This window comes from Gopherus flavomarginatus, chromosome 3, assembly GCF_025201925.1.
Source record: "Gopherus flavomarginatus isolate rGopFla2 chromosome 3, rGopFla2.mat.asm, whole genome shotgun sequence".
Taxonomy (NCBI): domain Eukaryota; kingdom Metazoa; phylum Chordata; order Testudines; family Testudinidae; genus Gopherus; species Gopherus flavomarginatus.
Window position 1 is genome coordinate 172,664,229 of NC_066619.1, and position 17,302 is coordinate 172,681,530.

Consider the following 17,302-nt stretch of genomic DNA (forward strand, 5'->3'; position numbering starts at 1 on the left):
TCAAATGACTTGGAATCTTTGTAGCTTTTTTCCCCCCTTCTTCTTCTTGATAGTGAAAATAAGCTTTGGAAATAATTTTATTGGGAGAGTAGGCAACATTTTGCCAAGTTTAGGCTTGGATCCTGTATTGTGATCTATTTGAGCAGAGGGCTGTGCCATGCAGAGCCTCTCTGATGTCAGTAGGCCCTGCTCAGAGCCCTACTGACTTTAGAGGGGCTCTGTGTGGGCACAGCCGTTTGCTCAAACAGATCACAATACAGAACTGGGACTCAAATAGGTATGGGGCAAAAAAAAAAAAAAAAAATTGTTGGCATAATTTGCTTCTTGCTGAGTGGGTGGACCCTGTTTGAGTTGTGAAATGTATACATTATGCAAGAACGCAACACAAGTTGTTTCCATTGTCAGTTAAAGCGCAGCCACCTTGACTAATGCTAAAATTGTTGTTCCTTCCTCAACTAACCAGCGGCTCCAGGGAAATGCAAGGTTCTAGGCATAGATTGTATATAAAGCACAAGGTTCTGAACAGAATCACACAGGAGAAAATCAAAACTCACTATACACACTTGCACAGGCGAGTAAAGGGGCCATAAAAGGTAATGCTCCCCCTTACTCCTTTGCACGTTTCCTGCATCCCGGGTCACATTGCAGTGGACAGAACAGCCTCCATGGGGCTGCTGCTTCTCTCACACATATTGCTGGAATCATGTAATAACTTCCATAGCATGTGAGGGCTTAATTAGATTTGCACAGGTATCCTTAATGCTGGTGGTTCCTAACTTTTCATTGCTTGATTTAACAATCTTCACATTCTTTTAGTGTGGGGTTTTTTTTTGGATGTTAAATTCAGTCTGTATCAGATAGTTAATATTCTGACTTGCAAGAAAATGTTTGATTTCTTACTGTACCAGTACTAGACAGACAATGTGTGTTGACGAATATCTTTTGTTGGACCAACTTCTGTTGGTGAGAGAGAGAAGCTTTCAAAAGCTTTTCTATCTCACCAACAGAGGTTGGTCCAATGGAAGATATTACCTCACCCACCATGTTTCTCTTATATCCTGGGACAGACATGGCTACAACAACACTGCATGTACCACTATTAATTAGTTAGCTCTTTGATTTGTTGCTTACTATCTACTTTAAGACAAATGTTAATAAATTAGAGAGAGTCGAGGGGAGCAACAAAAATTATAAAAAAAATTTAGAAAAAACGGGGGCTATGAGGAAAGGTTGAAAGAACTGGTGTGTTTAGTCTGGAGAAGAGAAGGTTGATGGGGGTCATGATAAACAGTCTTCACATGTATAAGATTGTTATAAAAAGAGGATGGCAATGGACTGTTTTCCATGCCCGCCAAGAACAGGAGAAGCAGTAATCAGCTTAGTTTGCAGTAAGGAGGATTTAGGTTTCACGTTAGGAAAACTTTGTAACTACAAGAATAGTTAAGCACTGGAACAGGTTACAGAGGGAGGTTGTGGAATCCCTGTCATTGGAGGTTTTTAAGAACAGGTTAGACAAACATCTTTCAGGTATGGTATAGGTATGCTTATACCTTCCTCAACAAGGAGGATGGACTAGATGATCTCTTGAGGTCCTTTCCAGCCCTACATTCTATGATATAATGTATATCTTTACTAGTATTTACAAGTCAGTATGTAGTGGACTATTTAATTAAATGTCTTCTAAAAAAAAAAAAGTCTTCAGAACTAAATGATGATGTGCTCTAATGTAATAGAAGTACCACTGGCAAACAATTACATTTGCACAAATATTTGCTTTTCCCATGTTTACATACCTATTGCCATGAGTATCAGCTGCCTAAACTGGATTTAGAAGCCCCAGACAGTCCTGGTCAAAGCAGTATCATTGGCAAACATGCTTACAGCGTGCCACCATTGCCTCTCAAAAAAATCTAGCTGCCATGCAAGGCTTTACTGGCTTGTCCTCCAAGTAGCTGGTTTGTATGTCAGCTGACAAACTACAGTAAGGTATATTATGTAGGTCTCAGAGGAAAAAAATCTCTCTGAAGATACGAGCCTAGATGGCTGATTTTTTAATAAATCAACTCTAGCCTGGAATAATCCTGACATTGTACATAAAACCAAGAACAAAAGATGCTTACTGTTCACAAAATCCTGCCTTACTAACAGCAATAAATAAAATGAAAAACCTAGCAATCACCAAAAATTTTGAAGACACCTGCCAGGAGCCACACTTATCTCTTAAGAGTATCATGTAATATCTGGAGAAAAACATTAACTTTATTAAAATAAAATGATTGTACCAATATGTCTTTTTCAGATACTGTATTTGGTGTAATACTTTGGCCAATACCAAGATTTCTTACCTTTGGAGCACACTGAAAATGCATTCCAGGCACAGGTAGGGTGGTAACATACATGGTAATACAGCGGTACAGGTACAAAGTTCCAATTATAAAAAAGAACCTGCGTCCCACTATTGATCTGAAAACAAGACGGGAGGGAGAGAGAAGCAAGCAAGCAAGCATAAACTTGAAGGCATGATATATTTACTTGTCACAAGGAGAAAGGGAGGTATGGTGCCTCCAGCTTAGTCGTAGCCTCATTAAATGGTTAACACCCTACATTTAAATTTATTAGAGCTTTTAAATTGTGATCTAACCAATATGAAAACAAAGTTTCAATAGTATACTTCCATGTGAGATTTCTCTGTCTCTCTCTCTCTCTCTCACACACACACACACACACACACACACACACACACACACACACACACACACCATTTGATGTCTGGACACGTCTTTCTGGGTTACATGACACAGACAAACGAGAGGCACAGACAAATTGAAACATGAGTGTGCTACAGTTAAGAGAGATAAAGAAATTACTGCAAATGTAATGATTTTGTTTAATTTAAACCACTGGCTGGTAAGTAAATTCAGGCCTATTAAATAGCTCTAGTGTTCTCCTAGCAGTGTTTTTATTTTGCTTGGTAATTATTTTGTAATCTCATGTCAAATAACGTTTGTTTTCCTTTAAAGTATCTATAGGGATTGTTTCTTGAGGAAACAGGAGGTGATCTGGAGGGAAAGATGGGCTGATGTTCTCAGAGATGTGACCAGTTCGAACATCCAGTATAATGCTAGTGAACAGTCTAGCGCCTTGTCAAAAATAAAAAAAAATAAAAAAGTTTGAAACATTTTCAGTGAATCAGCTCTACTTAGGGGTACTAAGGTCTCACAGCACTTTGTCAAAGAGTGCAGTTTAGTCAAAACTGAAATGTTTTGGGGAATGGTATCAGTTTAATGAAAATGTCATCTGTAAAGTCTCTGAAATCCACAGTGGAATTTCTAGCCAGAGATTTATCTCAGAATAGCCAATCGCCTGGTGATTAAATTGCTCTGTGGGAATGAGAGAGACCAAGGTTCAGGCCCCTGCTCTGAAAAGGCCTTGTTTTTATTCTGCATCCGAATGAAAACAAAATTTTGAAACCTCAACGTTTCTCATGAAACTTAATTGTGGTTTTCAAGCCAACTCTACTCCAACATATGGGTGCAGAGCCTAGCTGCAAGTTTCCTTTCAGCCATCTATTACCTGTACTAATTTTGGGAAATCACTGTAACTACTCATAGAGAAAAGTGCTACTGTACATGAATAAGAGTAACAGAATTTGCTTCTGCCACCAAGCAGAAGCAGAGATAAATATAGCTACTTACTTGTATCTGAGAAATAGCCACTGGATTATCCATAATCCAACTAGTACCATTCCATTTATTTCTGATACAGAAAAAGCCCATTTCACACGATCAATATAATCAAAAAATTTATCTGGCAATGGAGGACTGAGCTCCTTGGGAGGTACCCTCTCATGAACCACAGTGATCATGACAGTCGTCAGAATTAAATTGAAGAGAGCATACACAAAGGCAATGCCAGTTTTCCACCATTCCAAAGGAAATTTGTTCCTAGATTCAGCAGGCATAGAAATCTGAATATAGTCCGGATATTTCTTTGTGCCTTTTCGCAACCCATTAGGTAAACCCTTAGATTTGGTATTACCAGTTTTGCTCTCTTCACTGACAGATAGGGTAGGTCGAACATAACCATTTGAGGTGTCATTGTTTTGACCTTCCATGTGCTCTTCAAGCTTTGCAGTCTCAATGGTATCCATTACCCCAAGACCTTGAGCCAAACCAGGGAATTAGCAATTTCTGGATGCTTTTTAAAGTTTCTTACTCCTCTAAGTCCACCTTATGTTTCCAGTTGATTTTTGTTCTCTAATAAAAAAATCTTCAGAAGTTGCCCATTCTTTTTCTCTTTTCAGTTGTTCTGCAACAGATCTTTGAGATAAATCTCAGTTTCTTTCCTCAAAAGCTCTTACTGTATCATCTGTAAAACAACAAAATCATATTCAGAAACTGTACAGCTGGCAACATGACAATGCACAAATGAAATACAAAAATAGCTTAGGGAAATCTGCATTCTAAATATCAACACAGTTTGCTTCACATGGAAGTTGTGGAAACAAAGCGGCCAAAAATGCAGTATTAAAAAGGCTCGCTAGTTTAAACCAAGTAGATGGTGTTAACTTTTAAATTAAGGTGGAATAACTTGGTTTTGATCTTGACTCCATTCATTTAGTGGGTGATATCAACCTTGTCCAAAGAGCCAGTATTTACATGGCTTCAACAGCAGCTGGCATTACAGTGTTGACAATTCAGAAAATCAACGAGTCAAGATTTCCACAGACACAGACCATATTAAATGTAAACACACTGAACAGAATTCCATGCTGGTTTACGCCCCACAGCAACCCTACTAAATTCAACACAACTGCATGGAGATCACACCAGAAATTAGTCAAATTATGTCCATAAAATTGACAAATGGCTTATTTAGCCCTGGGGATGGGCCAGAAACTCGGAGCAAGACACTATTTGGACTTGATCCTCACTTGATCCTGATGCAGCCTAACCAATTTTTCAGCAGGAAATCTGTTAATTAGCTTCGGACGTGTGTGCACAATTTTGAGAATTTCCTCAGCAGAGCAGAAGCAGGCATCGACTCTGTATTGAGGAAATACAAATGAGTTCAATATTTACTCCTAGGTTTATGCAAGCTTTTTGATAGTATGATTGTAACGTGGGCATAGGAAGCATATTTTGGAACTATTGTAAAAATGTTTCAGGCTGCATTTAAAAAAAAATAAAAGGTAGGAGTTTTACTGAAGAATATCTTCATTAAAGTAGTATGTGCTTTTATAAGGAACTCTTACACAAGTAAAAATGAATGTTACTCGCATCTATAGAACAGAAACGGCGAGTCTATCTCCAAGACTGTAGTGCTCAAATAATGGCTGAAAATTTCCTATTGATTTGATTTGAAAGTCCTATGCTATTGTACACTCATATCATAGCTATGGTACACAAATTTGTATGACTCAATTTGGCTCAGACAAAGCGATGAATAATAGCCCACTTATCTGCAAAATATTTACTTTCAGCTAACAGTGTGAGTACGTCATAATGCTCACCCTTTCTGGCTTCTTTATGGGCAAAGACACAGCACTGTCATCACCTCATGTTCCATCGTACTGAGATAGTAGCCACAGCTTGGATGGAGGATAGCATACTTTTCGTATTATATCATGATGGAAGTAGAGTTGCTAGTCTTTCCCACTGTTATAATATCGTCACCTGGCTCTTCACAGCACTTTACATCAGCAGCTCACATATGTCCGAGTTATGTCAGAGTTTGATTTAAAGAAAAACTACTTAAAAATAACTTCAGTGTAAATATTGAGCTTTTGAAATATGATGAAAGACTTTAAGAAGTCTAATACATTCAAGGATTGAAGAGTTTCCAATACCTCATATGAGGATTAAAGCCTCTTAACCTCGGAGAAACCTGTGCTCCCACACCTTCCAAAGCTACTCTCCCCACAAAGTCACACCAACTGAATTATATTGTCACATCTGGAATGCCCACCAAAAAAACCAACTCTGACAGATTTATTGGATGGAGACGATCCATTTAACCAATTAATTCTGGCCACCACTGTTACCCCAATCGACTCAATTAATGATACCCCATGTCAAAACAACAACAGATGCTGGTTCGACCACTTTGCAGAGCTCCTCTGCAACTACTGCTCATACTGCTCTTGTGGATGCTTTGGCTTTCCACCCAGTTGGGTCCTCTGCTCCTTTTCATTTCCTCTTAAAGAAGCAGTTCTCAGAGGCAACTCTGCTCCTTTCATTCTCCCTCCCTTAGAAAGGCCCACCTAGTCCAAATTTCCTCTAGTCAAGTTGCTGAGTGTATGGATGGAACAATTGGACATATTCATTGCCTAGCTATTGGCCTCATCTCTGAGTTAATGAATGCCTTCTCAGAGATCCTCAGCATACAGACTCTTGGGATTGGGCTCTAGATAACTTTCATGATACAATCTTGTAATATTTGTAGTAAGGCCCAAAATCATTTTGCATAATTTCATTACAAACCTAAAATCTGGGATAGGTGTGTTTATTCAGTCCAAGGAATAGTGTTTGTAAGTTAGCAAAATAAAAGTGTGCTTTACCTGCTATGTCAAAACATTTCTATTTTTCTTCCTGCCTCACTGACAGAATGATAGTTTAAAAAAAAAACTCATATTGTGAATCTCCACAGTCTAAAGAATTTTATAAATACAGCAAATTTTATGGACAAGCAAAACATCTGTTTTTAAAAGATGAACCAATTAAAATTTTCCTTCTTCTGAAAACAGGCTCACAGGGGAATATCTAACATAGGCAGTTTTAAGTCCCATCACCCACTCACCACTTTCTCTTCTCAGAGCTGGGTCTGAGAAGTGGGCAGGGCCTCCAAAACACACTGAGACTAAGATCTGTGGGAATAAACGCAAAATATATCATGAAAATCCACTCTACTTAATGTTCCCAACTAGGCCTCTCACAGTAACTGCAGTACATCTAGCAAACTTGGCGTGCTGCCATTGGCTGTCTTTTCCCCTCAGTATTCCTCTGGCAATGTCTGAAAGCCACAGCCCTCGTCCAGACTAACCCGCGGCATCGGCGGGTTAAAATCGATTGCTCGGGGATCGATATATCGCGTCTAGTCTGGACGCGGTGTATCGATCCCCGAGCGCGCTTACATCGATTCCGGAACTCCATCAATCCGAACGGAGTTCCGGAATCGACGCGGAGAGCCGCGGACATCGATGCCGCCCCGTCCAGACTGGTGAGTACCTCGATTTTAGAAATTCGACTTCAGCTACGTTATTCTCGTAGCTGAAGTTGCGTATCTAAAATCGATTTTAATTCCTAGTCTGGACGTGGCCACAGAGGAGGATTTAATGAGGGCAGCAGTAACTTCGAGGCTTTGTTTTGAATTGTAAGTTCTGTTGCCCTAAGAGGAGCGCATGCCTCACAGAGCAGCTGGTCATCTGACTTCTCTCAGCTATGCCTCCTACAGCAGATGAGAATGCATCTGCATAGCAGTTGCAAAAGGGAGAGGATGAGCTACTCAGTAGTGTTACAAGAACATTCCTCTTCTGACTCCAAATCCTTCTCTGCAGGACTTGGACTGTTCTGCCCCTCTTCATGTCAAATAATGGAAGCAAGTCTATGCGTAGCCTTAAGTTAGAAGGCAAATGAACAAACACATATAAATGCTTCTGATGTCATTTACATTAAAAACAACAGACTAAGAAAAAAGGAGAAAAATCTAAAATTATGTCAATGTAATAATTGCGAGAAGTTTAATCAAGAAAGGAAAAAAATTGCAATCTGTATTATTAGATTATTCTCTTGGTAGGGCTGAAGACTGCTTACTTTCTCAAATTTAATTGAACTACTAGCAATGAACAATATTATAGGTGGGGCTTATAGTAAGGTTTCCCTACACATCCCATAATAACACTCTGTTTTCAGTTGCTTATAACTAAGGCTAAGATTTTGTCACTGTTATTTTTAGTAAAAAAGTCAGATAGGTCACGGGCAATAAACAAAAATTCACAGAGCCCATGACCAGTCCGTGACTTTACTAAAAATAACTGGGGCCTGGGCTAAGTAAGTGAGGGAATGGAATCCCATGGGGGAGGAGGGGTGTCATGGTACAAAGCTCCACTCTGAACCTTAGCATCCAAAAGATGGGGTACCAGCATGAATTCTTCTAAGCTCAATTACCAGCTTAGTACTTGTAGCGCTGCCACCAACCAGGAATTCTGGTACACTCTGGTCCCCCCGAAAACCTTGCCTGGGGACTCCCAAGACCCAGTCCCTCTGGATCTTAACACAAGGAAAGTAAACCCTTTCCCTCACCGTTGCCTCTCCCAGGCTTCCCCGCCCTGGGTTACCCTGGAAGATCACTGTGATTCAAACTCCTTGAATCTTAAAACAGAGAGGAAAATTCATCTTCCCCCCTCCTTCTCTCTCCCCCTCCCAGTCTCTCCCTGAGACAGAAAGTAATCCTAACACAGAGAGAAAATTAACCTTTTCTCCCCACCAATTCCCTGGTGAATCTAGACCCCGTCCCCTGGGAACTCACCAGAATAAAAAAAACAATCAGGTTCTTAAAGAAGAAAAGCTTTTAATTAAAGAAAGAAAAAACAGTAAAAATTATCTTTGTAAATGTAAGATGGAATATGTTACAGGGTCTTTCAGCTATAGACACTGGGAATACCCTCCCAGTCTAAGTATACGAGTACCAAAGTAAAATCCTTTCAGTAAAGTACACATTTGAACTCCTCCCAGCCAAATACACATTTGCAAATAAAGAAAACAAACATAAGCCTAACTCGCCTTATCACCGAGTACTTACTATTTTGAATCTATAAGAACCTGTATCAGGGAGATTGGAGAGAAACCTGGTTGCACGTCTGGTCACTCTCAGAACCCAGAGTAAATAACAACCAAAATCTAACAGCACACACAAAATCTTCCCTCCCTCAAAATTTGAAAGTATCCTGTCCCCTGATTGATCCTCTGGTCAGGTGACAGCCAGGCTCACTGAACTTGTTAACCCTTTACAGGCAAAAGAGACATGAAGTACTTCTGTTCTATTAACCCTTAACTATCTGTTTATGACAAGGGGACTGACAGACGAGATCCCCACCATGCTGGGGGTCACAGCCATGGGGGCACACAACCCCCGCTCTGCAGCTGGCCACAGCTGTGGGACAGGGGCGCAAAGCCCAGCTGCAGCCCCTGCCACGCCACAGTAGCAGCCAGTGGGGGGGCGCATGGCTCTGAGAAGCCGCGAAGGGAGTACATGGCTCCCGCTGCAGCTGCTGGGCAGGGGAAAGCGGCCCCAGCATAGCCCCCACTCTGGAGCTGGCTGTGGCTGTGGGACAGGGATGCACAGCCAAGCTGCAGCCCTGGCTTCAACTGCTAACAGCTGAAGCGGAAGAAGTCATGGAGGTCCAGTAAAGTCATAGAATCCGTGACTGCCGTGACCTCTGTGACTAAATTGTAACCTTACTTATAACTTTGCAAAACTAACCATTTGGGCCAAAACTGCATCTGCCTCAGGCTGTTCTGTTCTTGTTTTTTTGTTTTTTGGGGGGCTGGGGGTGGGAAGGAGGAGGAGGAAAGAATTTTCAGCCAAAACGAGTTAAGCCATTTCCAAGAACGAGGCAAGGGGCAAAATATATTTTTACATGTTAAAAAATTCTTGAGACTGTTTATTTGAAATGCGTTAGCTCCCATATGCTTTGAAGGAGGGACGTGAAGTTTGGCAGAGGGTTGACTTTGTGTCCAGCAATATGCTTTTTGCCTTTACCATGAATATCCACCCAAGATTGGCCAAGCAAGAAGGTTTTAAAGAGACTCACATATGTAGAGAACTTTTGTATTTTAACAGCTAAAATCTTCAGATAATCACTCCTCAAGAAGTATGCTCCAGCCTCTCAACTTCTGTGTGTGACTTGACTGTACATGGGGGAAATCAGAAAAACTTTCCTTGTAATTACTGCTCCCAGCTGCTCTGGATCAGACACTGGAACTGAGAACAGGAAGCCTCCCTCTTGTATGACCCTCCTGCTGGTGTCCAGCAAACATGGAGGAAGAAACCATCCAATTTGAATACAGAAGAGAGAAAAGCTGAATTAGGAGTGAAGGAAGGAAAAGGAGCAGTTTGGGACAAGGACTTTGGGAAGACTGGGAGTTGGTGAGGAAGGGTGACTGGAGAAATACAAAAAGCCAGTAAGGGAAATGGGAGGTGGGGGAGGGAGAAGTAAATAAGGCCTGGAGTAACACATTGAACAACAGAGAAAATAAAATATTGAATAGCAGGTCCTTAAGTGAGCACCATCTTTCCTGTGCTCTGAAGGAGACAGGGGTCCTGTAGAAAAAAAGATAATTTATGATCATGAAATTAAGGACTGTGTGGAAGTATCATAATGCATAAACACAAGGGGGCTAAATTAACACTGCACAGGGAAGCTTAATTCTTGACTTTTCTAAGGCTATGTCTACACTACCAAGGTAAGTCGACCTATGCTACACGAATAATGTAGCTGGAGCTGACATACCTTAGGGTCTACACTATGTGGGGTTGAGTGGAGAAACTCTCCTGTCCACTTGCTTTACTTTTCTGGTAGGGGGTAGAGTACAGGGGTTGCCTGAAGAGTGATCTGCTTTCAAGTTGGTGGGTCTTCACTAGACCCGCTAAATCGACCGCCGGTGGGTCGATCTCAGAGCATCGATCCCAGCTGTAGTGTAATGTGGCCTAATTTTTGAATGCTTGACTTGCAGTCTTAATAATGTTCTTTCAATGTAATGGTATGTATAATGGTATTCAGGTTAGCATAGTAATAGGCTCTTTGTGGTAGTCCATAGCCTCCTACTAGCAACGAACATTAGAGAACTTCTTATGAGTCTTTAGAGAGAACGTACACAAGAACACTCTAAATACAACATATTTGTGCAGGTCCTTCCTCAACAAACTATCATCATAACACAGAAACTAGTCAAAGCATTACTCAATTTTTGTTTTGTTTTTTAAAAAAATGCAAGGGACACTTCCATCTTTTAACTTTTGATACAGTTAAGACCCAATCCTGAACACATAGTAGTCATCAATAGAGTCTTAGCATTGATTCAATGGAAGCAGGATCGAGCCTTTATAGTTTTAAGGCTCTCTTACTAATGCCATTGCATATTTCAGGAGTATTATTAATAATCTGATTTGATATGTTGCTTTTGAAATCAGTATATTTTAAAAATCAAAATCTAGTTTTCAAGAAAGATTTTATTGTTCCATGTTTTGTGTACTCCCAGTATTCTGTGAGAAATCCTAAGTTCCTGTAGAAATGTCAAATATGTCATTATATATCAGATTCATTTATGCCATTCTTAAGAACTAAACTGACTTACAGGACACCTTTTTTAGCAGTAGTTTAGAAAGACCACACAGTGTTAAATTTCCTATGGCAAGTATCCACAGATTAGCAATGGAAAGCAAATTGTTTAACAAACTGATGTTAACACTGCTCCACCAAGAATAAATCCAAGGAAGACTCAGTCTCTAAAAAAATGCAACAACAGAAAACAGACATTGTGTGACAGCTTGGATGTTTGCTATTAACTGTTTCTGGATTCATCTGCTGTAAGTGGCAGCTACATACAAATGAATGAAAGAATGATTATATATTTAATATATATTAATTCTTCTCTATTAAAAACTATAGGTCAGATTGTACCTCTCCCCCGCCCTCCGTGCAGATACAAGGAGGAAAGCAGTATGCAATTGTTACACCACCAGTGTATTTTAAACTAAAGCATTTTATTAAAACGTGTCAGAATCCAACACATCACAGTTTACATGAGCCCTAATGCTGGAGAGCTTACCAGGAACACCCAACTCTTTTGACCACATCTTGCTCCCCAGACCTTCCCCCCCTTGAGCCTCTTTAGCATAGTTCCAAACCTTAAAAGCAATAGGGCACTGGAAGATATAGTCCTGGCCAGCATTCCATCAAGTTCTTACATCAAAAAAGTTACACTTAAATTACAAAATGTATGTTAGTGTGAGAGTGCTACACTCAAAGCATTATTGCCCCTCAGTGGGGTCTCTGTAATAGCCAGGCAACTCTGGGAAGCACTGAGACTACATACTACCCAAGGGTGCACAGTATCCCTACAAAGGCAGAGGCCTGCTCTTGCTCCATCCTCCAAGCTCTTGACTGAGCCTGCAGAGCAAGAGCAACATGGAGGCAGAGTAGGTTGGAATGCGATGCACGCTATAAAAGGCTACAGCAATTGGTGTCCTCCTACCATGCACCAAGAAGCTAAGGGAGGAATCCCTTATTATGGGCTGTGCCTAAACAGTATGATTGAACCATTGATAGGACTCAATACTGTACTAACAGGAAAATGCATTAGATGGTCTATAATAGGGTGGCTTATTCTTTAATGATTGCTGGAGGGCCTGGAGTTAGCCAACCCAGATTATTAAAGTGGCGGAGACTGCAGAGAGACTGTGGAAAGGCTTCTGCAAGGAAGACCCTGAGACCAGGGAGTCTCAAGTCCTAGCTAGGAGGACTGTGAATAACCTAAGCCAAGCCAGGAGAATTTGGAAGTCAGAACCTGAAGGCTGAGGTCCAGCCACATAAAAGAACTGAGAGCTGGTGAACCTAGATCCTGCTCCAGGAAGGAAGGCTGTGGACTCCCTACCTAGAGGAGAGACAGATACACTAAACTGGGAATGGGGCCTGCAGGGCCAATGTGTGTAAAAATTAAATAAATTGGATGCCAGAAGGGGAGAGTTTTAATTACCTTTTGGATGGTGATGAGTTACTGAGCAGCCAAGAAGGAAAACCGAGGCAGGCGCTACAGCATGACCTCTAGCTTGGAGATAGTGCTCAGTTGGAGGACAACTGTGTTACATGGCCCTGTAATAAAGCTGGTTAGGAATTTTTCAAAGAAATGGCACTCGCTCAAGAAATTACAATTTGTCAAAATGAAACTTTTCTCAAGAAAGATTTCTCAGGTCCAGGATGGAATTTCTGGTTATGGCCACAGAACAAGACCTACTCCAGAAGGGCTACTAGCTCAGTGAGTAAGGGACTCACCTGGGATGTGGGAGATGCAGGTTAAAGGCTGAATCAAGCAGAACAGGGAATAGAACCTGGGTCCCCACATCCCAGGTGAGTGCCGTACCCCCTGGCTTATTGGCTATTCTCTTTGTTTTTTGTCCCCGCCTCCAAAAAAAAAAAAAAAAAAAGTGTCAAAAGGCCTCAGGTTCATCCCAGAGCAGATCATGAAAAATTTCAAATCTTAAAATTTTCATAGGATGGGAAAATCATTTCCTGTCCAACTTTACCTAATACATTTCTATATCTGTGAACCTATAAACCTATGAAAACTAAATGTTTCTCTACATTTCAACTTCCAACAGTAGAACATATATTTTAAAGTGAATTTGGTGTTAGGAAAGGTACCATGTGACCAACCATGGTTATTTACAGAACAGATATTGAACAAACAGCAGCAAGGCAAGCTTCATCTTTGTTGCCCCATTAGGGTGACCAGATATCCGGATATTAGGGGCTTTGTCTTATATATGCATTTATACCACTCTCCCTGAGGGTGAGGGGAAGTGTCCTAATTTTTTCACGTGCTATCTGGTCACCCTACACCCCACTAACTTATCTGTGTTCTGCAGAAACCATTCAAAACCTATGCTTCTCTACCGGGACTGCTAACAGGTTTTATGATACACTTTTATTTATCTTAGCTATTTATATGGCCCCTCATTATTGTCGCATCTGAGCACCTCACAGTCTTTAATGTGTTGATCCTGACAATATTCCTGCAAAGAAGGGAAGTGCTATTATTCCCGTTCTACAGATAGGGAACCGAAGTACAGAGAAACTGATCTGCACAAGCTCATACAGTGTGTGGCAAAGGAAGGTTTTGCACCTGAATAAGGGTCATCAGCCCAGGCTAGCATTCTAATCACTAGACTGTCCCTCTCCTTTAAGAGCATCACCGCACAGCAATCATGACATGGACACATATCCAATGACAACTAGATTACAACAAATCATTAGATATAGGATGAACAGCCATCTGAGGCCAATGACTTGAAGGCATTTTTGACCTAGGATGGATTAAAACCAATAACTTTGGTAGTAAAGGTTTTCACATTCATCATCAAGCTTCTGAGCCATCCTAATTCCAGTTTCCCATATTTGTTTGATGTCTGGGTTAAGAAACAAAAAAAATTAAATAAAATATTTGTAGCAGTCTGAGAAAGGTGGTTACAATTATGCCTCAAAGTAGACAGATCAAAATCACTTACTGGTTTCCCCTGTTGAATGATCTGTGTGACTCAGATACTCACTGTATGTTCTAATCGCTAAATACATTTGCTCTGGATCACCTTTGTTTTCACATTTCTTTGATCAGTCGATAGAACTGCAAACAGAAATGCCATGCAGGATATGCTCCCTTCATTTGGGAACTTTACTGAAGTAGAACAATGATGTTACCTTCCCTTCTGTATGTTAAAATTAAAATATTACTGTTGTCAAAACACAAAAGCTGATGCCTAGATACTGTAGTATGGATTATAAAAGTATTAGAGATAGACAGAGAAATATATTACATAACTTCTGAATAAATAAAGTCCAAACCCTGCCTCAATGCTATTGAAACATTGCTTTAAACCAGCTAACCTGGAACTTGCGGTTAGTATATTTTTATGGAAGCATGGTGAATGAGCAAAGAACTCAATACTCAGTGGTGCGTGTGTGTAGATTACAGCTACAGGATCAAATACATCACATATCCTTTTATTCTACCCTAAAAATGAACACTGTAAGCCAAATTTATTTCTATCATAATCAAACAAAATTCCACTGAATTGTGCCCATTTCTGTCAGTGGTAAATTCAGCCCGCTGTGTTCAAGGATTTGACTTCCACCTAGGCTTTTGTTCCAAATGGTATGAATAGAAATTGGGGACTTCTATGCTTAGCTAAATGTGTAACCATGATTTTGTTCTTGGGGGTGAGGGGAAAGGAAGTAATTCTTACACTACAGTGTTATTTTGACAATATACAACTTGCATTTAGTCTTAATTTTCTAAAGTAATAAAAAAATATGCATGAAGTCACTTTTTAAAATACAAAAATACAAAAAAACCAAAACGAAAACAAAACAAAAAACCTTCCCCACAACTAAAATGTAGCTATCTGGCTCCAGTTTCTGCCACCAGAATTTAAATGCAACTCCAAATTATGTTAATAGAACATTATACTAATGCAACATTTGTAAATGAAGCCACTCATTTTTCTGTTTCCCACCATTTAATCCTCATTTTCAGTATACACCTCTACCTCAATATAACGCTCTCCTCGGGAGCCAAAAAATCTTACCACGTTATAGGGGAAACCGCATTATATCAAACTTGCTTTGATTCACTGGACTGCGGAGCCCCGCCCTCCCAGAGCACTGCTTTACCCAAATTTGTGTTGTATCCAAATTTGTGTTGTATCGGGTCGCGTTATATCAGGGTAGAGGCGTATATTTCAGGGATCATTTTCTGCAAACAAACCTACTTAGCAAGAAGATTCAGACTCCCTGCAGTCACTGTAGATGAAAGAACAATCTCCTGAATTCAATATACTGGAGAAAAAGCAAAAAGGATAAAATATCTTGTAGCACTATTAAAAAGAGACTAACTCCTCAGGTAAAGTTTATAGTCTTCTTGAAAAATTTTTTCTCCTACTTGGTTTTCATATCTACATAAAACATGCACACAAAATGGAATAATGATTTACATAGCTGAATTTCTTAAAATGAGGCAAAACCCTTGTCTGTTTTAATATATATTCTTCCTTATAAATTTTTTTTTCCAAGATACATAAAACTACACTTTAGCCACCTCCTTCTTCATGCACACAGTCTAAAAATGTTTAGTTAGCAATGATTGTTATAAAAAGCAGAGAAGTATAAATATAACTGTGTACAAATCACAGCAGAAAATCATATGTAAACATTTTCTATGAAATTAGGATTTATCAATTGTAAAATAACATGAAACTAAAGGAATTCTAAAATTTCTACCAATGTTTCCTTTGAAAGCTGGCAAAAAAATAAAGTTACTAAGTTGCCTTTTACTTTTTCTTTAATGATATCTGCATTGATAATTTAATGAATTACAGTGTAACAGTGAATTTACATCCATACAAGGACAGAGTATTTAAAAATCTCATTAAGGGCCTAATCTTACAAACACTTATTACCAGGCACAGTTATTACTGCCCCGAGTACCTCATTTTAAATGAATGGTCATTGTGATAATCACTGAGGATCTGAACTGAAGCCCACTGAAATCAACATAAAGACATCCATTCACTTTAATGAGCTTTGGATCAGATTCTGGGCCCCTAAATTTGCAGGTCAATATTTATTAAGTAAATATTTTAATATATATCTTAAAATAAAATGCAATACATACTGGAAAAATCTGTGTCTCTGATTTGCTAATCTAGATATTGACAGATAAAAACCATATTAAGTGATGTATATTTGTCATGCAACTAAGCGGTGGATAACATCTCATTCGGAAGAGTTTCTGCCCGTTCTCTTTCCAACTTATTGTAATAAAGATTACAGGGTTTGAAATAAATCCCAAATGTTTTAGGATATACAAAAACTTTATACACTGGAGACAGTCACAATCTATAGAGAAAGGCTTAACAGACATGGCTAGAGGAAATGTGAAAGAGCCAGTACGTTAGACTGGTTTCCTTCTGAGTTTTACAGATCTCTTATGAATTGGCACCTGCTCTATACTTCAAGCCAACAGAGCTGGCTGCCCTCAAGGCCTGGGCTGAAAACCAGCACTTGTTCCACCTCCCTGACCTTGTGGCACTTTTCCACAAGCTGCCTAGGACCCATGCACAAATTACACCCAAACTCAGGAATAAAGCAGCCACAGACTTCTACTTATGCACAAATTGGCTGCTGTGTCTTTCATGCACAGAAAGGCTAACTTCTATTTTGTGTACCAAATGGAACTTTGTGAAACATTTAATGTAGTAATGAACGTGTGGCAGAAAGCAACTGCTTTTGGGTCATCTTACCAACTTGAAACTAAGGCCAATGCGGCAAGGTGTTCAGTGAATCTGACCAGTTGCCATTTTGAACTGAAATATGAAAAACTGGGCCATTTCACAGGATGTCTACCCCCAACTAGGTAAAAGTTGGTGGTTTTGTTTGAGTTTTGATTTCCCTTTTTAGGTTCATTAGTTATTACCACAAAACTCAGAGTGAAGATCAAGGAATATAAACCCACATGAACAGAAAACAAAA

The 17,302-nt window shown here is 39.8% G+C and overlaps 1 protein-coding gene across 3 annotated transcripts in view; it reads right to left on the minus strand.

Annotated features, from left to right (window-relative positions):
- Nucleotides 1-17,302, minus strand: part of SGMS2 (sphingomyelin synthase 2) — a 67,700-nt gene that overhangs the window by 9,178 nt on the left and 41,220 nt on the right. For all 3 annotated transcript variants that reach the window (XM_050944527.1, XM_050944528.1, XM_050944529.1), the window contains exons 2-3: nt 3,696-4,368; nt 2,346-2,463 (exon numbers count right to left, since the gene is read on the minus strand). In XM_050944527.1, the coding sequence (XP_050800484.1) occupies nt 2,346-2,463; nt 3,696-4,150 (573 nt within the window). In that variant the 5' untranslated portion in view covers nt 4,151-4,368. The remainder of the gene's footprint in view (nt 1-2,345; nt 2,464-3,695; nt 4,369-17,302) is intronic.